A 23,378-nucleotide genomic window follows, 5' to 3' on the forward strand; every position below is an offset into this window, starting at 1 on the left:
CAATCACTGGATGCATTTTCTTCCTGCGTAGAAGTAGAGAATATCATGGAAAGGTCATACATCACATCACTGCAGCACAGCCATCTTTCATTGTTTAGATATGAAAATCGATGTTTCCATTGTTTATACAGTGTATACTGTACATTGCGAGCCAGAGGACTTTGTTCGTATAGCATTACAGCTCATTGTCTTTTCTGACTTTTGTCAGCAAGGTGGCTAAAAATGCAAATGTAACATTCAGAACTTGAGTGTGAATTCATTAATTACATGTGCAATCTACATGTATTTGTTGCAGGTTTAAAATATGACTGGAAGAGCCAGAGCAAGGTCACGTGGAAGAGCAAGGGGCAAGGATTCAGAACCGGCTGATAAGGTTATTTACTACATGTTAACTATTTTTTATATTTAACTTTTTATTTTTACTCTATTTTTGTTTGCAAGATTGTTCCATATTTTTCTGGCGGATACCCTGCAGAAACCGATAAATCCCAATGTAGTTTATAGGGCCTGCAGTTAACTGCTTTTTAAGCATTTTCAGTTGCTGTTTTTTGGGCCTCTAAGCCCACATGCGGCCCGCCAAGCACTTCTGTCCGGCCCGCCGACAACGCCGGCAGGCGTGCATTTATAATGAAGCTCCTGGGGAGATTGGTCCAGGCCATGGAGCGCACTTCACTTTACCTGTTGGAGGGCACTGCTCCTGATGTCTGTGCGACCTGCGCTGCTTCCGGTGTCCGCTTGTGTCCGCCTGTCACATCGCTTGTATGCGATGTAAGGAGGATACAGGAGGCTCCGCTCCCGATTTTTGTGTGACCTGCGCTGCTTCCGGTGTCCGCCTGTGTCTTCCTGCCACATCACTTGTATGCAATGTAAGGAGGATACAGGAGGCACCGCTCCTTATGTCTGCGTGGCCTGATCTGCCTCTGGTATCCTCCTTACATCGCATACATGCGATGTGACGGGCGGACATCGGAGGCAGAGCAGGTCGCACAGACATCGGGAGCGGTGCCTCCTTTATCCTCCTTACATCGCATACAAGCGATGTGGCAGGAGGACACAGGCGGACACCGGAAGGAGCGCAGATCGCACAGATGTCAGGAGTGGTGCCCTCCAATAGGTAAGGTGAAGCGCGCTGTCTCCATGGTCTGGCCCAATATAGTCAACTGTGCCCCTCCTGTCACTTCGTCAGTCAGGTCACTAGCAACGTGACCTGACGTAGCCCAAATTACAGTAAGCAAAGCTGCTACCGTACTACAGTTAGCTGTGCCGCTCAGCAGTGGTCTCACTGAGAATGCCAGGAACGCCACAGCTGCCCTGAGAGCTTTTCGTCGTTTGAAAGACCTGCTTACAGGTGCTGGCCCAATGTCTGTAACGTCGCTGAGACAAATGATGAAACGTTTTGAGGCAACTGGGTTACTCAGTGTGCAACCAGGCTGCGGCCGACGACCTGTACGCACCGAGGTCATGGAGGATATTGCTGCAGCTGTTGAGGAACAGAGCACCAGTAGTCATAGCGGTAACTGCAGTGCACGCAGTGTTTCCAGGCAATTGGGCCTCCCATACAGCACCGTGTGGAAAGTTCTGCGAAAAGTCTTGCTGGCATGCCCATACAAAATTAGCCTTCATCACCAACTGCTTCCTCGTGACAATGACACCCGCATGACATTTGCATTAATGTTTCTGGCCAGAAAGGAAGTGGATACCAATTGGCCATGGAATATCCTGTGGAGCGACAGTGAGCGCAATTCGCTCTAAGTATCACCGTATTGAAGTCCAAATTAATAAAGACATATTAGCATATGCTAGAGACACGCACAAAGTACACTCAGCTGTGGTGCAAATGGTGGTTCTGCTTTTAATGATGACAATGAAGCAGTATATATCACATTGCATACACTGGAATAGGTTTGGCTAGGATAATTAGCATAACATGATTGGTGGAGAAGTTGTGACAATAACCCTGATGGATGTCTATAGGATAAGAAACTGGAGAGAGTTCACACCCCCCTGAGGGCTGACGGGGGATGGGAGTTCCCTTGAAAAAAGGTGTCTCAAAATCCAAAATAGAGTCTGTGAGCACATGGCCGGACCACATGTCTGAAATCTAAAATGAAGGTTACACAAGCTGACATCCTCCACATTTCCCTCCTTTTGTAAATGATATAACCCATTCTCAGGGTACATTAGGAGCTGCTAATCAGATCCTGAGGACTCCCCTGGAGACTTCACCTCATTCCCCATAAATATGTTACACCATTTACATACAGAGGAACCTTCACTGACATGTCTGTGTGCGTCCAAGCACCATTACAGACTGTAAACCTACTGTCTTGGGTTTACGCCTCTTCGTAGCGAGTTTCTTTTCAAACCAGAATATAAACTTTATATTCACATAGATGCAAAGGCACAGCAGTAATATTTAGAATATTCCCTGTAATATTCCCATAAACCATCCACCTAATCCCTTACATCAATTGGCAGGATTTAAGAATGAAGAAGTATCTGACCACCAACTATCCTGCCTCTTCACGTGTTCTTGGATCCATTTTTCTCAAAGTTCTCTGACCTTATCAATTCCTGCACACTTGTACAGAGTATGACGGGGTATCATCTCAGGTGTCACATGTTCATGAGCAAATACAAAGGTAGCTGGTGTCAGTCTAGCAAGAGTACACGTCCCATCTTCCCCTGAGGGTATCCACTTGTATGTCTGGTGACCACATACTAGATATACATACTTGGGCAATATGCATGCTTTCTGAAGCTAGACTAGGCAATAGAGGTAGCTATAGAGTCGCTGCGTAGGGGGGTTTCACACACCACTTATCCCCCCCATCTCTAGGTCTCTTTGTAGTCCGGTTCTCTGTATCAGACACCCCTGACTATCCTTGACACAGTAATATTTAAGGATTGAAATGAGGTTTATTGTACTAACAGAAAATGCATATGCATTAAACCAAAATTTGACGAGTGCAAAAGTATGGGCACCTGAACAGAAAGGTGACATTAACCCCTTCCCGACATGCGCTGTAATAGTACGACGCATGTCGGGTCTGTAACTATGGCGACCGCTCGGGAGCCGGGCGGCCGCCATAGCCGCCGGGTGTCTACTGCTTTAAGCAGTAGACAACCGGCTCTAATGCCTCCGATCGGTCCCCGGACCGATCAGAGGCATTAACCCCTCCGGCGCCGCGGTCAAAGGCGCCGGAGGCGCCATTTTCCCGGCGGTGCATGGGCGCCGCCATTTTGGCCGGGATCGTCGGCTCCTGGAGCATGCTCCAGGGCTGACGTCCCGTTGCCATGACAGCCGGGAGCCTTGTACAGGCTCCCAGGCTTGTCTGCAAATCCTCTCTTTTGCAGGCTGGTCTATGCATCACATGCTACAACCTGGAGCTGCCTATCGTTTGTCCACCAGGTCACACATGGCTGTTATTGAGTGGTGCACTTAAGAATGAGCTGCCTGTGCCATCATTGGAAACAATATCCTCTCTTACCACTGCCCATCAGGCTTTGTTCACCTTGCTGCTCCCAAGTCGTATTGTCCCAGTTTGGTCTTGCAATGTTTTGAAAACCTGAAAAGAGAGCTGATAAACTTTCTCTGGTATGGTGACCACCAGTTCTGAGGCATGTTCCCTAGGCTTTTCTGCAGCTGGTTTGGTGGCACCATCTGCCTTTGCGTTAACTTTATTTATATTTTGTATCAGCCTTGGTGTGTGCCTTGACTTTGACTATACCCACCTGTTCGGTTAGAGATAAGGTAAGATAAGTTCCTGAACAGCCTGGAAGTTCTTTATAGACTTACCATTAAACATAAGGAAAGCTCTTGCTCTCCAGATCAGACCATAGTTTCTTGAGCTGAGGCCGGTGGGGGTAATGGTTCTGCTTGCTTTACCTTGTTTTCAGTGATCACAACATATCTGGTGCAGGATCTGCTATTTTCCCAAATCCAAAACCAGCTATAAAAGAGCTCAAAATCAAAATAAACACAAATAAACTCTCCCGCATTAAAATGTTATGCATGTTTTTTTTTTTTTTTTTAAAAAAAAGTACTAGTACTATTCGAAACTCTCGTTTCGAATAGCACGCTCCCATAAGAATGAATGGACGCAGCTGGCATGCAGAGGGTTAAGCGGCCGGACGCCGGTAAAGTCTGTGTGTCTGCCGTTTCCATTCATTCCTATGTATGCGTGCTATTTGAAACGGGAGTTTCGAATAGTACTCGCTCATCTCTAAAAAGTACACATATTTTGTATCGTCACGTCTGTAGCAGCCGGACATAATAATATTATTACAATACAATATTGCACCCGCATGATGAATGGCATAAAAGTAAAAAATAATGCCAAGATAGCCATTTTTGTTTATCCAGCCATCCAAAAAACAGAATGGAAAGCGATAAATGAGTTGTAGATTCCTAAAATTATACCAGTGAAACTTCATGTTTCAGCTTCTTAGATGGAACAATAAAAAGATTTGGTAATTTTTTTGTGTCATAGTAGTAAAACATTAAAAAACCTATACATATTTGGTATCACCATAATCGTACTGCTGCAGAATAAATTAAGAATGTTATTTTTACCACAGAATGAACAGTGCAAAATTAATAGTTCAAAAATCAAAATTAAAAATAAAGGAAATGTTAAAAAAGTATCATCCTATAAAATGTAGGGATTACACACCGTGGAAAGCAAGTGAATCCCTAAACCCTATATACAGTCCTATGAAAAAGTTTGGGCACCCCTATTAATCTTAATCATTTTTTGTTCTAAATATTTTGGTGTTTGCAACAGCCATTTCAGTTTGATATATCTAATAACTGATGGACACAGTAATATTTCAGGATTGAAATGAGGTTTATTGTACTAACAGAAAATGTGCAATATGCATTAAACCAAAATTTGACCGGTGCAAAAGTATGGGCACTCTTATCATTTTATTGATTTGAATTCCCCTAACTACTTTTTACTGACTTACTGAAGCACAAAATTGGTTTTGTAACCTCAGTGAGCTTTGAACTTCATAGCCAGATGTATCCAATCATAAGAAAAGGTATTTAAGGTGGCTAATTGCAAGTTGATCTCCTATTTGAATCTCCTCTGAAGAGTGGCATCATGGGCTACTCAAAACAACTCTCAAATGATCTGAAAACAAAGATTGTTCAACATAGTTGTTCAGGGGAAGGATACAAAAAGTTGTCTCAGAGATTTAACCTGTCAGTTTCCACTGTGAGGAACATAGTAAGGAAATGGAAGACCACAGGGACAGTTCTTGTTAAGCCCAGAAGTGGCAGGCCAAGAAAAATATCAGAAAGGCAGAGAAGAAGAATGGTGAGAACAGTCAAGGACAATCCACAGACCACCTCCAAAGAGCTGCAGCATCATCTTGCTGCAGATGGTGTCACTGTGCATCGGTCAACTATACAGCGCACTTTGCACAAATAGAAGCTGTATGGGAGAGTGATGAGAAAGAAGCCGTTTCTGCACGTACGCCACAAATAGAGTTGCCTGAGGTATGAAAAAGCACATTTGGACAAGGCAGCTTCATTTTGGAAACAAAAATTGAGTTGTTTGGTTATAAAAAAAGGCGTTATGCATGGCGTCCAAAAAGAAACAGCATTCCAAGAAAAACACATGCTACCCACTGTAAAATTTGGTGGAGGTTCCATCATGCTTTGGGGCTGTGTGGCCAATGCCGGCATCGGGAATCTTGTTAAAGTTGAGGGTCGCATGGATTCCACTCAGTATCAGCAGATTCTTGAGAATAATGTTCAAGAATCAGTGACGAAGTTGAAGTTACGCCGGGGATGGATATTTCAGCAAGACAATGATCCAAAACACCGCTCCAAATCCTCAGGCATTCATGCAGAGGAACAATTACAATGTTCTGGAATGGCCATCCCAGTCCCCAGACCTGAATATCATTGAACATCTGTGGGATGATTTGAAGCGGGCTGTCCATGCTCGGCGACCATCTAACTTAACTGAACTTGAATTGTTTGTCCAAAATACCTTTATCCAGGATCCAGGAACTGATTAAAAGCTACAGGAAGCGACTAGAGGCTGTTATCTTTGCAAAAGGAGGATCTACTAAATATTAATGTCACTTTTCTGTTGAGGTGCCCATACTTTTGCACCGGTCAAATTTTGGTTTAATGCATATTGCACATTTTCTGTTAGTACAATAAACCTCATTTCAATCCTGAAATATTACTGTGTCCATCAGTTATTAGATATATCAAACTGAAATGGCTGTTATAAACACCAAAATATTTAGAACTAAAAATGATTAAGATTAATAGGGGTGCCCAAACTTTTTCATAGGACTGTATTTTTTTGAAATTAGACAATCTGGAGATGTGTCTCAACAGGTTTTGAATAGCCACATCTGCCTTCATGTAACTTTGCAACAAACACAAATAATTTTTTGAAAAATTGCACCAAAACACATATTTGCACCTAAAACGCATATTCAATCTTAAATTCACACACTAAATACATTTTTCGGACTTTAAGATGCACTGGACTATAAGACACACCTAGGTTTTAGAGGAGGAAAATAGGGGAAAAAAATTTTGAAGCAAAAAATTTAAAAATATTTAATATATGGGAGTTGTAGTTTTGCAACAGCTGCAAGGCCACATTGACAGGTGACCCTGCAGCTGTACGGGGATGCATAGAGTGTTTTTTTTTTTGCTGGGCCAGATGTACTTTTTAGTTATACCATTTTGGGGAATGTCTGTTGCTTAGATCACCTTTTATTGAAAAAAAACCTGGCGGTTTAGCGCTTGTGATTTTGACGTTCACCGTACAGGAAAACTATTAGTAGACCGGGCATTTTCGGACACAGGGATACCTAATGTGTATGTGTTTGACATATGATTTTCTACTTTTATATATATTCTAAGGAAAGGAGGTTATTTAGAACTTTTATTTATTTCATTTTTTTTATTATATATTTTTAAAGCTTTTTTTTTTATTTATTTATTTATTTTTTACTATTTTATTTCCCCCCGGGGGCTTGAACCTGCAGTCACTTGATTGCAAGTCCCATAGACGGCAATACAACTGTATTGCCGTCTATGGGACATTCTGTATATTACTATTACGGCTGGTCATAGACCCAGCCGCAATACTAATATAACAGTGACAGGCCTGGGAGCCTTCATTAGGCTCCCGGCTGTCACCCGAACAGGTCGACTCCTCCGATATCGCCGCGCAGGAGCCGGCCTGCAACTTTACAGGTATGGGGCCGGTGGGGACCGGCCCGGGGGAGAAGGGGCCGCCAATACAGACCCAGCGTCCGCTGTAATAGAGAGGCGGATGCCGCCGAGGGATAGACGCCGGCACAGGTGCCGGGGCCTGAGACATCGCTACGCTCCTCTGCCCTGCATGAAGCCCCTGCCGCTGCTGGCTTCATGCAGGGCAGAGGAGCGTAGCGATGTCTCAGGCCCCAGCACCTGTGCCGGCGTCTATCCCTCGCCGGCATCCGCCTCTCTATTACAGCGGATGCCAGGCGGCCACATTCGGACTATAAGACGCACCCTGCTTTTCCCCCCAAATTTGGGGGGAAAAAAGTGCGTCTTATAGTCCGAAAAATACGGTATATATATATATATATATATATATATATATATATATATATATATATATACAGTCCTATGAAAAAGTTTGGGCACCCCTATTAATCTTAATCATTTTTAGTTCTAAATATTTTGGTATTTGCAACAGCCATTTCAGTTTGATATATCTAATAACTGATGGACACAGTAATATTTCAGGATTGAAATGAGGTTTATTGTACTAACAGAAAATGTGCAATATGCATTAAACCAAAATTTGACCGGTGCAAAAGTATGGGCACCTCAACAGAAAAGTGACATTAATATTTAGTAGATCCTCCTTTTGCAAAGATAACAGCCTCTAGTCGCTTCCTGTAGCTTTTAATCAGTTCCTGGATCCTGGATAAAGGTATTTTGGACAAACAATTCAAGTTCAGTTAAGTTAGATGGTCGCCGAGCATGGACAGCCCGCTTCAAATCATCCCACAGATGTTCAATGATATTCAGGTCTGGGGACTGGGATGGCCATTCCAGAACATTGTAATTGTTCCTCTGCATGAATGCCTGAGGATTTGGAGCGGTGTTTTGGATCATTGTCTTGCTGAAATATCCATCCCCGGCGTAACTTCAACTTCGTCACTGATTCTTGAACATTATTCTCAAGAATCTGCTGATGCTGAGTGGAATCCATGCGACTCTCAACTTTAACAAGATTCCCGATGCCGGCATTGGCCACACAGCCCCAAAGCATGATGGAACCTCCACCAAATTTTACAGTGGGTAGCATGTGTTTTTCTTGGAATGCTGTTTCTTTTTGGACGCCATGCATAACGCCTTTTTTTTATAACCAAACAACTCAATTTTTGTTTCCAAAATGAAGCTGCCTTGTCCAAATGTGCTTTTTCATACCTCAGGCAACTCTATTTGTGGCGTACGTGCAGAAACGGCTTCTTTCTCATCACTCTCCCATACAGCTTCTATTTGTGCAAAGTGCGCTGTATAGTTGACCGATGCACAGTGACACCATCTGCAGCAAGATGATGCTGCAGCTCTTTGGAGGTGGTCTGTGGATTGTCCTTGACTGTTCTCACCATTCTTCTTCTCTGCCTTTCTGATATTTTTCTTGGCCTGCCACTTCTGGGCTTAACAAGAACTGTCCCTGTGGTCTTCCATTTCCTTACTATGTTCCTCACAGTGGAAACTGACAGGTTAAATCTCTGAGACAACGTTTTGTATCCTTCCCCTGAACAACTATGTTGAACAATCTTTGTTTTCAGATCATTTGAGAGCGGGCTGTCCATGTTCGGCGACCATCAAACTTAAATGAACTTGAATTGTTTTGTAGAAAGAAATGGTCCAAAATACCTTCATCCAGGATCCAGGAACTGATTAAAAGCTACAGGAAGCGACTAGAGGCTGTTATCTTTGCAAAAGGAGGATGTACTAAATATTAATGTCACTTTTCTGTTGAGGTGCCCATATTTTTGCACCGGTCAAATTTTGGTTTAATGCATATTGCGCATTTTCTGTTAGTACAATAAACCTCATTTCAATCCTGAAATATTACTGTGTCCATCAGTTATTAGATATATCAAACTGAAATGGCTGTTGCAAACACCAAAATATTTAGAACTAAAAATGATTAAGATTAATAGGGGTGCCCAAACTTTTTCATAGGACTGTATATATATATATATATATATATATATATATATATATATATATATAAATAATATCAGATATAAGGGTCTGTCTATCACCGTGCATAATTCCCTCAGTCCTTGCAGTTTTCATCAGCTGTGCGAAATTGTGCAGCTGCTGAAACTGAGCCGGCTGTAACTATAGCCCAAGATCCCCTATTGCTTTATGAGCGCTGTATACACAACTATGGGCACCACCATAATGCAGGTCCCCTCTGACCCGGTGGTTACATGATCTGCCGGGATAAGAGTCTGTTAGAACTACTGGGTCCTACAGGACCCAGCTCAGCAGTTAGGGGAAGGAGGCTGTATTCCTCTTGAAGCTGGGGCTGTATGTAGCTCCAATTACAGGGAAATCAGCCCCTCCCATCCAAGAAAAATGGATGAGATGTCTTCAAAGGTCTAGAATGACCTTATGGGGACACAATGTAAAAAAAAAAAAAAAAAAAAAATGTAGAAAAGTAAAAAATTTTTAATGAAAATAATTAGAAAAATGAGTAAAATAATACGCCAATAACATGCCCTTATTACAGGTTCTAGCGCCACTCCTGACAACACCATGCAAAATAAAAATTAAAACTGCCCAAAGAAAATCGCCTAAATTGTGTCTAACCTTGCACCAGAAAATCGCCCAGTGCGGAAATAGTTAAAGGGGTTTTTAGGGCAAAAAAGCCCTTTTATTTTTTTAGTGCTATGGTTAAATAAGTATGGTGTAAGCATCATGGCTGGGCAGTACAGCGCAATAGACGCTGCTGTGAGGAGGGGCGTTCCTGTATGACTGTCAGAAATGCTACAGTAGCGGCACCGATAGCTCTTCACCGGGGGGCACAGAACGCATGAGCCCCAGGTGGTGAAAGGTCCTCTTTAAAAAGAAAATGTGTATCTTCCCAGATTATCAGGGCAGCCATGTGAGCACCCCAGGCACATTTTCTGATTTTCCAGTGACTTTCAGTTGGGGCACGTTTACATATGGTGAGACTCACCGTATATACTCGAGTATAAGCCGACTTTTTCAGCACTTTTTTCATGCTGAAAAAGCTCTCCTCTGCTTATACACGAGTCAGGGTCCAAGGAGCACAGAAAACTGGAAGGGGGAGGTCCTTTAGTGCTACTGCTCTGTGATTGGCTTGTCATGAGGTCACGTGACTGTGATGTCATCAAAGCTCCTGTAGCCACTTTTATGTAACATCTGCAGATAAGGTTGAGTCTAAATCCTAGTAGCTCCGTCCACACCAGAGTCCAATCACATGGTCATGATGTCATCAGAGGTCCTTTAGCACACTAAGATTTAGCATCTACCCTGCTGATGAGTGGCCAGGATTCATTGTGTCTTATGGAAGATGTCTGATGTATGGAGGAGAGGGGTTATTAATTTAGTTTTAGTAACTCCATGTGCCTCACATTAATAGTTAACCCCATCATGTCCCTCATATTAACCCCTGTGTGCCCTATATAAGGGTTACTAATATGTGAGACACATGAGGATACTAATGAAGGATCTTAATTATGAAAATACCTAATTATTACCTCCATATGTCCCACATATCAGTAACTGTTATGTGAGGCACACAGGGGGTTAATGTGAGGGACATGATGGGATTAACTGCTACTACTATGATCCCCATGGAGTTACTAAGCTGCAATGCACATGACCAGACTTTTTATCTGCAATGGTGGATTCCCCCCCCCCCTCCCCTTGGCTTATACCCGAGTCAATGTTTTCCCAGTTTTTTTGTGGTAAAATTAGGGGTCTCGGCTTATATTCAGGTCGGCTTATACTCGAGTATATATGGTATGTTATATTTCTAAGGACAGAATGGTGGTGTTTCATGAAGATATTGCAACCTTTTATGGCTTTATGTATCCCCTTGATTGTATTATTATGAATTCACTCTCTTTTTTGTACACATTATGTCACTGGGGTTCTTTTAGTTATACCTGTTAGCAAATAGTTACATTTATACCACCACCTGTGTCTTTGAATTATATTATTGTTGCTATTTCTCCATATGTGATGCATTAAGGTAACATAGGCCTCCTCTTTTCTTTGTTTGTTCCTTTTACTATTTGCTATTTTTGTCATGTCATTTTATTGATATTATTAATAAGTTTATACCATTTTATAATTGTGGTGGTTTTATCTTTTGACAACGTCCTTTCCTGTTAATATCGAATACACCATACATTTACGTTTGTAGCCTGTTAGCATTCGAGCATTTTTTTTCGCGATTTTAATTGCGTACGCCTCGGCTTTTTAGCCACAGGTTTTCCTCAGCATTTTTTCTCAACTTTTCTTTACAGTGCAGTCTCAGGCCTTACTATAACTCCTAGGCAGCAGGCCCGCTGCCTCGGGGTCATGTTTGACGCAGACCTTTCTTTCACCCCTCATATTGAATCACTCGCACGTTCATGTCACCTCCACCTCAAAAATATCTCCAGAATACATCCTTTCCTTACCAGAGATACACTAAAGACACTTATTGTCTCTCTGATTCATTCTCGCCTTGACTACTGTAACTCCTTACTAATCGGTCTTCCCCTCACTAAACTCTCCCCTCTACAATCTATTCTGAATGCAGCGGCCAGGCTCATCTACCAGGCTAGACGCTACAGCGATGCCTCTGGTCTGTGCCAGTCGCTACATTGGCTGCCTATTCAATATAGAATAAAATATAAAGTTATCACCCTCATCCACAAGGCTCTCCATAATGCCGCACCTCCATACATTTCCTCCCTCATCTCTGTCTACCGCCCAACCCGTGTTCTCCGCTCACTCAATGACCTAACACTTACATCCTCTATTATCAGAACCTCCCATGTTCGTATACAAGACTTCTCCCGAGTTGCACCACTTCTCTGGAATGCTCTACCCCGGACAATCAGATTAACTCCCAATTTCTACAGTTTCAAACGCAAACTAAAGACGCATTTTTTCAAACAGGCCTATCACAATTCCTAATGCAAACCCTTCTTGATGCCTTTTCAGCCTAACGTATTTGTCCATGCTCTATCCACATGTTAAAGGACACTACTAGTGACGGCCCATAAAGCTTTGTTTGTGTAATGGCTGCAACCTCTATTACAAAATTGTCTGAACACTGTATAAGCAATGCCGCCCCTCCTACCTCTTGTGTCATCCTCTCTACCTCATAGATTGTAAGCTCTTGTGAGCAGGGCTCTCAGTCCCACTGTGTGAAATGACGTTCTTTGTTTTGTATCTGTCTGTATCTGAACCCTACAAATTGTACAGCGCTGCGGAATATGTTGGCGCTATACAAATAAAATTTATTATTATTTACAGTGCCCGGCTTTAGCTTCAGTGTGGTGCACAGAATGTAGATCGGTATTTTGTTGCAAATTAAGTTCTGGTTGATTTAGCTCAGTAAATCTGTCCCATTGTGTCCACACATAGAAAGTAAATGAATTGTTGGTCACAAGCTAAGTATTTCCTTAGAAGTAAATGTCCTTTTATTTTTGCATGATTAACATGTATTTTTATTGTTGATACAGCCAGTAATTCCAGGGCCTCATCCTGGTAAGCCGTCATCCAGTGAAACTGAACTTGTTGGACGAGGACGTCAAAGAGGAGCTCCTGCAGCAACTAGACCACAGGCAGGAGGTAATGTAATTGTTTTAAATTATTAACTTTTTCTGTATTTATGGCATAATGTTTTGGAGAAAAACTTAAACTTGGCATGATGCAGAGCTGGATAAATATTTATGTTACCATATTTCTCCAAAAATAAGTCCTACATTGAAAATAAGCCCTAGCTTGATTTTGCAGGGTTTTGGTGTAGGCTTGAAATATAAGCCCTACTCCAAAATAAGTCCTAGTTACAGTCAGCCCCTCCCGTGCTAAGTTGTGACACGTGACATCACAGAGACAGGCAAATTCAGCTTTCCTGCTCCTGAGTTCACCTCCTGAGCCCGTCTTCCGAGTGCCACCTCTTAGGTCCTGCCTTCCAGCTACTATTATGCTGTGGGCTAGATGACCTATGCAACTAAATGTCAAGTACTAACTTTACCTGCTCCCACCTTTGTAGCCATTTAACAATAGCACCTACCCCCTTGGAATAACGGAGAGAGTGTAAAGGCGAGGAGCTAGAGAGGGCATGGGGACACTGCCACACAAAGTGTTTAGAGAGTGACAGTAAGTTTGTTTAGTACACACTGACTCTGCACCATCAATTGTGAATGTAAGTTAAGGTTATTAATCCAAACCATTTTACAAGATTCATCCGGAGTGAATCAGAAAAGATTCTGATTCACTCTAGTGCCTGGAAAATAAGACCTACCCTGAAAATAAATACTGTTTATGGCATAAATGTGTATTAAAACTTCAACTTTATTGAAAAAACTCTAAAAAACACAGATATATAGTGATGCATATGTAATGAGCTTATCCACCCTCTTATATTGTTTGCCCTGTATTAGTGTATAAACAGGGCTTAGCGGGCAAACAGCTTTGGACATATCATCCACTGCGATATGCAGTTAAAGAGATTTAACTGAATTTAAAAACAACAAAGCATACGATTACGAAAAAAAAAAACGAAAATAGAAGGGTAGATCGTGAGTTATCCTCTTCGGAGTATGAACAGTCAGATAGTGATACTAGACAGAGGACTGGTGGTGGCAGAGGGAGAGGGAAATTCAGTGCAAGATCAAGAGGTGGCAAGAGAGGAGGAAAATCATCTGATCAGTCAAATCCTCAAAGCAGTAATGCAGGGTTTTTTTTTAGCACAAAGCCCACCTATTACACAATACCTTCTAAGAACCAGACCAGGGGGGGAAAACAAACTAAATCAATAAGTAAGGAAAGGATGGGTGGGCTCTTGATAGAACAAAAACATACAAAAGGGACTCCCGATGTGAGGTTTTTGGCAGATGATGCGTCACAAATTATAAATTTATCTGAAAGAGTTTTAACCAATGAGGAGAGATCCATTTTGGCCAGAGGGCTGTCCTTCGTGCCAACCACACAATTTGATGCGTTCGAATGGACGAAGGATATTTCCCTCTTTTGCCGAAAATTGAGGTGGAGAAAGTTTAACCATTAGAATCAAATGTCAGAGAGTACAAAAAGCGGAGTAGATGTTGAGGACCTACAGGGCCTGAATATCTTAGAATCATTGGCTCAGGAAGGACGTGGTGAAGAATTGCCAAAGACTCTAACCAATCTGCGTCCAAAGAGTTTAAAAACTCCACCCACAGTGGACACGGGTTTGATTGATGCATTTGAAAAATTAGCGATTGAAGGAATCTTTGAGTTATCAAAGAATAGAGTTCCTCCCAACCTAAATGATGTGGATAGGAAGGCACTGGATGGGATTGTAAGGGACAAAAATACCATCATAAAACCGTCAGACAAAGGCGGGAATATTGTCCTGATGACCAGAGATAAATATCTGAAAATGTGTCATGACATTCTTTCCCACAGTGATTCCTATGGAGTTTTAGAATCCGACCCCACTGAAATTTTTAAAAAACAATTGGATGAGATTCTGGAGGGAGCAGCGGAAAGGGGTTTGATCTCAAATAATGAATTTAGATATATGAAGAAAGATCACCCGAAGGTACCTACCTTCTATGCACTCCCCAAGGTGCACAAGGGTGTGGAATCCCTGAGAGGGCGTCCTATAGTCTCGGGCATAGGGGGGCTCACTGAAGGTATCAAAGGTATCAGCACGTACATGGATGTGATACTACGTCCATTCGTGCTGTTCTTGCCCTCCTATGTCCGGGACATGATGGACGTCCTCCGCCATCTTGATGGGATCACCCTTCCACCAGGCACCTTAATAGCTAGTCTAGACGTAGAACAACTTTACAGTTCGATTCCACATAATTTGGGTTGCGCTGCAGTGAAACATTTTCTTGCCAAAAGGGGCGGTTTCTTGGCGGAACACAGCACTTTCACCATGGAACTCTTAGAGTTTATCCTAACTCGGAACTACTTTGTCTTCAACGGGCGCTTCTTCCACCAGCTGAGGGGTACCGCTATAGGGAGTCCGGCGGCCCCAACTTATGCGAACTTGTACCTCGGCTGGTGGGAGGAGCGCCTAGTTTTTTGTGAAGAAATGGAGGTGTGGACGTCGTCGGTGTTGCTGTGGATACGGTACATCAACGACGTCCTCCTCTTTTGGGGCAGTACGGAGGTGGAATTCTGGGCATTTGTAGACTCCCTGAATGAGAATCAAATAAATCTCCATTTTACAACAGAGATTCATCCAAAAGAAATTTCGTTTCTGGACCTATTAATTGGGATCCAGGAGGATGGAACGGTAAACACCACAGTTTTCTGAAAAAAAAAAAACAGCAACAAATAGTTTGCTGAGATATGATAGTTTCCATCCTAAACCAATGAGGAACGGTATTCCGAAGGGTCAGTTCCTGCGCATTCGCAGGAACTGTTCAGGAATTCAAGAATTCAACACAAAACACCTAGAACGGAGATTGCGTCATAGGGGCTACCCAGGGATGGTCATAAAAAAGGCCAGGAACCACACTCTAGCCCAAAACAGGATGGAATTATTGGCACCGAGACTTAGAGAAAAAAACGAGACTTCAATCCGCCTCATTGCTACTTATGACAACAAGTTCAATGAAATCAAATACATGCTGAGCCCGATTTGGAAGATCTTGTTGTTGGACTCAGACATTAATGATGTAGTGACCAAATACCCCTCTATAACTTACCGTAGGGGACGGAATTTCAAGGACATACTTACCCATAGTCATCTGGAGCCAGCCCCGAGAGAAACCAATTGGCTGGAAAGAAATATACCTCAAGGCACTTACAAATGTGGACAATGCAAAGCATGTCCCTATATCAATAAGAGTGTCTCTTTCACTAGTGTAGTCACCAACAGAGTGTTCCAGAGTAGAGATTTTATAAATTGCAAATCTACAGCTGTCATCTATTTGGCAATGTGCAATTGTCCAAAAAGTTATGTGGGTAAAACCACTAGAGAATTTAGGAGACGTATTTTGGAACATGTTGGAAATATAAATAGGGGGGAAGAACAACCCATTAGTAGACACATTTGGGACTGCCATGGAGGTGACCCAAGTAGTATTTCTTTCCAAGGCATTGAAATGGTAAAAATGAACATCAGAGGGGGGGGATCTAGATCGACTTTTATTGCAAAGAGAGGCTCAATGGATATACCGTCTAAAAACCGCAGGGATTAAACGATGCGATTTCTTTTGCACCGTTTATTTAAGATCATGGTTCCCGTAGTAGTATTCATAATGTTGAAATTGAGACTTACATGATACTAATTGGTCCTACATCATAATTTTTAAATGTGGGAGACTAACATGGTGAATCTAGGAAACTGTAAAATACACTGAAAAATATTATAAGCTCAAAATGGAGGTCCTCTAATTGGAGGTGCGATTGTATAAAACACCTGTAAAACTGCATTGCAAGCTCCTATTCACACTATTGCGGTTTCTAAAATGAGAATGACTGCGCTATTTCAGCGTTTTTGTAAGGAATATAAAATGTGATAGATTATCTGCTATCTATATGACATCGTAATGAATAGTGGACAAAGAGCACCTATTATTTATCTTTAAGGTTGCTTACTATATCTGCTATATATATGCCAGTAGGAGAATTGAGCGGTTATCATCAGTAATTTAGGAATGCAACTATATATGACATCTGTGAAATTTCATTTTAAGCTCATATTCATACTACTGCGGTTTTTAAAGGAGAATGACTGTTATTTCAGCGTCTTTGTAAGAAATTTGAAGTGTATTAGAATTATCTGTAATCTCTATACGACATCGCAATTAATAGTAGGTGAAGAGCATTTACATTTGCTCTTAGAGCTGTACCTGCTATATTCATATCAATGGGAGAATTGAGCAGCTAGTAACATTAACATCGCATCTGACCTATGGATAAAAAAGACCCGTTTTGTACTTCTTTCTCGAGTGTAGAACCACAGTATTCTGGGTTATATTCGGGCTGCGCTGAATATGTATATACCCTTTCGATTGTCAATATTCTCATATACAGAGAATACATGTGTTATGGTACGGCTATGCTATGAGATCAAATAGCGGCTGTAAGCCATAAGGGAGACGATATCCAATAGAATTAAGAGGGAGGAGATTTGCCGTTGTGTTCCACTCCCTCTCCCCACGTGTCCGGCTCCTGATTGGTCAACGGCATGTATAGTGAACAGATATATAGAATCGCCTGTCGGGCGCTCGCTGGCTCACATTAAGTATCGGCGTCCACCATCAAGGCGCCGAGAACTGCGGTTCTTACCGCAACTTATCTTTTTTGCTTTGGGGGTCATAATATATCTCCTAAACACAGGTTTACTCTCCTGATGAACTTGGCTAAAAGTAAAAAGGCCAAGAGAAATGCGTTCAGGGTTTATTGTTGCGAGGAGTAGGGAAAAGGCTAAATTGATACATTGTAATATAGACAATGGCCATACATTGTTCCCAACTACAAATAGGAGTGAATATCAACAGGGACTAAATTATACAAACTCTGTTGCACCCTAGCATAATACTAGTATGAGCTATGGTTATCTGGTTCACTAGTTGTTTGTATCATAGAGAAGGTGTTGACTTTTTGGTTTGGACGTCTCGTGTCTCGAGTATTTAGAGACACGGAATTTGCTTATACAGACCATTAGATAGAGCTGGCTCTGAGCAATATATCCGGAGTTTTATAATCTGTGTTACATCACATCGCAGAGTTATTAACGGAGCTCTTCCTTAGCTCTATTTTTCAACTGACACGTCCCTCCGAGTAAAAAAAGTGTATATGTCAGGATACGGAGTCGCCGCGGTCTCCTTGCTGCGCGGCGTCTCCCTGGGAGACGTGTTAGGAGTTTTATTGGGTGTGCTTAGGTCATTAAGGGTTAATCTTTTCCTTTCCTTCAGTCTCCATGCCGTTAGCCATCAGGTGTGTTTCTCTGCTGCTATTTAAACCCCACCCAGGCATGGATCCTTGCCAGCCATTCACTTTGTGTTTCCTGGTCCCCCTGCTCAGTCTTATTCCCTGTCTGTTTGTATTCCATATGTTTCTTGGTTTTTAGACCCGGCTTGTATTTTTGACTATCCCTTGTCTTTTGATTTGGTACCTTTATTATATCTCCTGGCTTGACCTCTTGCTCGTCTGACTTCGCCTTCTCTTCTGTGTCTTGCTGGGACTTGTGGTCCTCCCTGGTTCCATGCTGTTTAGTCTTTTGTTTTGCATTGCATTTACACTGTGCTTTCTGTTTAGGTGTGACTCCAGTCCCTAGGACTTTCAGGGCCTCCTCTCCCCTTATCCTAGCTGCCGGATAGAAGGTTAGGAGCCGTGGTAGGCGCACTTCAATTAGGAAGTGCATTGGTCTGCCTCATCTCAGATATTACAGCATAGTTATAGCTGCAGGGCCTGCGACCCTTTTTGTCATTAGTTGCACAGTGTTGCTTTCCCAGCTGTGTCACTTTGCACTGCCTGACCCTGACTCCAATCCTTACAGTATAAAGCAACACGGAGGGCGGGGTCGTACTAACAATTCGGACACCTGATTTCTACATATGTGAACTGTTTCTTAACAGAAGCGTCTATATTAGCTCATTCACTGTGCATATCGCAGTGGATGATATGTCCAAAGCTGTTTGCCCGCTAAGCCCTGTTTATACACTAATACAGGGCAAACAATATAAGAGGGTGGATAAGCTCATTACATATGCATCACTATATATCTGGTTTTTTAGAGTTTTTTCAATAAAGTTGAAGTTTTAATACACATTTATGCCATAAACAGTATTTAGTTTAATTAAACCCATTGAATTTAGTTAACTACCCTGAAAATAAGCCCTAGCCTTTTTTTGAGAGAACAAGATAATATAAGACCCTGTCTTATATTTGGAGAAACACTGTATGTCCAATTAGCTGTCATCTGATGCCTCTAGAATTGTAAGCATATCACATTGAAAGCAATAGGTAAAAAAGCCTCCCATTGACTTCAAAGGGTAGCGCACGTAAGACCGAACCTATTGAAGTCAATGGGATTCTGTTTTACGCTTCTCCCTTTGAACGTGTTTACATGTCGGAATGAGTGGAGTGTTAATTCCATGTGAAAGCAGCCTTAGGCTGCCTTCACACGATGTAAACACGAGCTGATTTTGTCAAAATACACGTGTAAAAAATACACGTGTAAAAATCAGACTCCCATTGACTTCAATGCCATTTTTACACATGTTTTTGTGCGTTTTTTTACACGTGTAAAAATGTCATTGAAGTCAATTGGAGTCTGATTTTTACATGTGTATTTTGACAAAATTAGCTCTCGTTTACATCGTGTGAAGGCAGCCTTGTAAAGTCAGGGCAGACACAGCCTAGTGCAACTCCACTACTATATACTACAATACAAAAAAACACCTTATAAATCCATGTTATTGTGAACATTTCTTTAGTTTTGTTACATTTTTCCCAGATGGCAAGACCAGAAATAGTAGGAAAATAGAGCATTAGGTGGCCAGCCTAATGAGAAGGAAGAAATAAGAAGCAATAACAGAACATTCACACTGATATTTTACCAGAGCTAGGAACTTATGTATCACAACCAAGGTTACAAGAGGGAATCACATGTAAACATAAAATAAAACATTTTACCTCTTCACACTCCTACCTTTAGAAGTCTTCTCCGTGCCACCGTTTGGTAGATATTCCAGGTTTTTGTCGTTATGCAAATGAATTGTCCTTCCTTCTTGACCAGTGACCGCAGTCCATACCTTTCATTTGAGTGTACTTACACTGTAGGTTTGCAACATTTTAGAGTCTCCCGTGGTGGTCCCCGTGATAGCTAGGCTCTCCAAAGCTACTATCCTGCTTTTTGCGGACTCCTCCTCTCTTAGTGCTCCCTTAGGTACAGAAGGTGGACTGTGTTGCCAATTCAGTTTTCGTAGCGGCTGGTTCCTCCCTGCGGCCTTCTTTCACTGCTTTTTGGATAGGCAAAGCCTGCATTTTCTGGTCCAAATCAGTTCCAGATAAATCTCTCAGATGAAGCTGCCCTTCAGGACAACCAGCTGCTGATCTTTCAAGTTTGAACCAGGGCTGTGGAGTCGGTAAGCCACAGTTGCGACTCCGACTCCTGGATTATATCAGGTTCCGACTCCGGCTCCGACTCAGACTCCTTCATAAATGGCCAATTCGTAACAATAAATTTACTGTTGTAAACGATTAACATCGTGCTTATTCAGTTTCTCACCATCTTATAAGTAATCAGACCACTTAGAGCAAAAACTATATTTATTAGAATACAGCAAATAACTTTTATAAACTTTTCTAAACTCTTGTAAGTAAATATGCAATAAACACTGTTATGCAGTTAATAAGAAGACATCTATAAATTTGTCCTCAGAAAAAGTATTGCCTCTGTCAATACTCCTTCATGGATGCCCTTAAATCTGATCTAATTATTTTGAGAGCAGAGAACAACTTCTCTACACTAACTTGGGTTGGTGGCAAAGCAGTAACCACTCGGGCAACATCTCTGACAATGTCAGGATACAGAGGAATCGCTTGTTGCACTGTTATTTTTGATGAACGGTCAAATTTCTCAATTTCTTTTAGTGCACACGAAAAATTCTGCTGAAATGTAATGGATGTGTTCTTTGATGTGGATGACTCTTCTTCTATGCGGGAACGCTTTGCACGGTCCTTGTGATCCAAATATTTTTCGAAATTAAATTCTTCAGTTGATGATGAGGGTGAAGATGTGGCAGGACAACCAAATTCTTTTTGTTCCTCCTGACTGTTCTGCAACCCTTTCATCCTTACTGCTATTTCAAGCAGAGCTTCTTTACCTTTAGTTAGCTGTTGATCATCTAGAATAATCCGATGCATTGGGTCTACATAAACAGCTGCCAAAAGGACGTTATTTTGTAATAGGAGCTCTTCTCTCCGTTTCATTGATGTAGCAATGCCACTTGCAATTAACCCTCCTCTTTGGGACAGGCGAAACATCAGGTTCTTCCACTCCTTTAAGAAAGTACCTGGAGTTAAGTCCTCTGCTTGTAATCTTTTAGTCACTGTAAATGGGTGCTCTAGCAATTTTTCCAGCTCAGTCACCTGATTCCACTGACTTTCATTTAGCGTCAGTTTAGGGTTAGCCATGTCTACAAGAAAGGGTTTCAGTTCAACCAAGCGCTGAATCACTAAGTACTACCCCATCGTGTGGCTTGATCAATAATTGCCCCTTTTCCAGCATGTCTCTTCAAAATTGAGTCAACTTTAGGGGTTCTGGCAACAGTAGTCAATTTTCTCACCTTGCCAACAAGTGCAGCAGCATGTCCTTCTTGCAGACTGTCTCTTATAGCCAGCTGTAGCGTATGCACAACACAGCGCATGTGATGAATGAAAGAACGTATTGACACAGTTTCAACAAGATCATCTAAGCTATCATGTTGCTGATCATCTGAAGCAACTTCAGTTTGCTCCTCAGTTACAATACTGTGTTCCTCTATTTCAAACTTTTCTGTGTCTGTGAACCCAGAATGTTCTTCTAGCTGCTGGTCACCATCATTACTCTCATTCATTAGCTTAAAGAGGACCTTTCACCACTTTTGGGCACATGCAGTGTTATATACTGCTGGAAATCTGACAGTGCGCTGAATTCAGCGCACTGTCGGCTTTCCCGATCTGTGCCCGGTGTAAAGAGCTTACGGTGCCGGTACCATAGTGCTCTATGGTCAGAAGGGCGTTTCTGACCATTAGCCAGAGACGTCCTTCTGCCCCGCGGCGCCTATCGCGCTGTACTGTGGAGCGGGGAGGAACAGCGTGATAGGCGCCGCGAGGCAGAAGGACGTCTCTGGCTAATGGTCAGAAACGCCCTTCTGACCATAGAGCACTACGGTACCGGCACCGTAAGCTCTTTACACCGGGCACAGATCGGGAAAGCCGACAGTGCGCTGAATTCAGTGCACTGTCAGCTTTCCAGCAGTATATAACACTGCATGTGCCCAAAAGTGGTGAAAGGTCCTCTTTAATAGTACTTATCATATTTGAAGCATTGTCAGTTACGACAGAAAGAACTTGCTCTTTTTTAAGTTCATAGTCTTGCAGAACCTTTTCCACCAAGACCTGGAGAAACTCACTGGTGTGATGAGCTTTTGTGTCTTTTACTGCCAATGTCTTGGTAACTATTTCATTTTTATCACAAACAAATCGGACATGGCAAAACAGTTCATTCTGTGACGTGTGCAGGCATCCATGTTAAGAAACAGAAAGCGTCCCTTGAGAGTTTTTTTAAGCTCTTCCTTTTGTTTAAAAGCTTCTTCGATTACTAATTTTCGAATACTCTCTCCAGAGAAACACCAAGCTTGCGGGCCATTTCCCCATTTAGACACATAAAAGCTGGTCGTGAAAATAATGAAATAGGCACACTATTCTTTACAACAAGCTCTATGATCTGTTTTTTAAATGTATCTACTGTCATTGTCACAGTAACTTTGTCACTGACAAAATATCTTGCAACTGATGGCTGCAAAGTTCTCTGCTCCTTTGTTTGGCTGGAAGAGCTGGGCACTGGTTCATTGGTTTGGATGCAGTCTTTCTCATCCACTGCTTTCAGTACTTCTGGATGAAAGCGCTGTAAATGTCTCTTTAGATTAGAAGCTCTGGTAGGAGCATTTTTATCTTTGTCTGAATATGCACTAATCTTGGCTTCACAGCATTTGTTTTCGTCTGGATCATTTGTCATACACTGACAGACATAATGATGGTGAAATGTTCAAATACAGCTGATTTAATGTGACGCTTCTTTGACATTCTCAGGTTTTTAATTCTGCATTCACAATCCAAATGACAATTGTTTTTCCTAAAAACAATTGTACAAAATTATTGCCAGGTCGTACAACTGATATAGTGGTCAGTAATACTGTTATTATTCCTCATGTACTCACCGTTAACTGATGCAAAGCTGTTGAAAGGATAATACTTCTTACAATCTTCCTCTTCTGAGTAGCAGGCAGCTGTGAGATGCTTGGAAGACGCACACCTAGTAAACATCTAGTCTAGAGGAGGAGCTTTACTACTAAGAATTTGCAACACATTATCACTTTCAGTTTCATTTCATACATTGTAAGTAGGGGGGTTA

General features: G+C 42.0%; 1 protein-coding gene across 1 annotated transcript in view; it reads left to right on the forward strand.

The window, feature by feature from the left end:
• The first annotated feature begins 292 nt into the window (after positions 1–292).
• Positions 293–23,378, forward strand: part of PIWIL1 (piwi like RNA-mediated gene silencing 1) — a 137,972-nt gene continuing 114,886 nt past the window's right edge. The window contains exons 1-2 of the mRNA XM_075274921.1: positions 293–373; positions 12,766–12,874. Coding sequence (XP_075131022.1) covers positions 305–373; positions 12,766–12,874 — 178 coding nt within the window. The 5' untranslated portion in view covers positions 293–304. The remainder of the gene's footprint in view (positions 374–12,765; positions 12,875–23,378) is intronic.

The sequence above is a fragment of the Leptodactylus fuscus genome, chromosome 1, assembly GCF_031893055.1.
Source record: "Leptodactylus fuscus isolate aLepFus1 chromosome 1, aLepFus1.hap2, whole genome shotgun sequence".
Lineage (NCBI taxonomy): Eukaryota > Metazoa > Chordata > Amphibia > Anura > Leptodactylidae > Leptodactylus > Leptodactylus fuscus.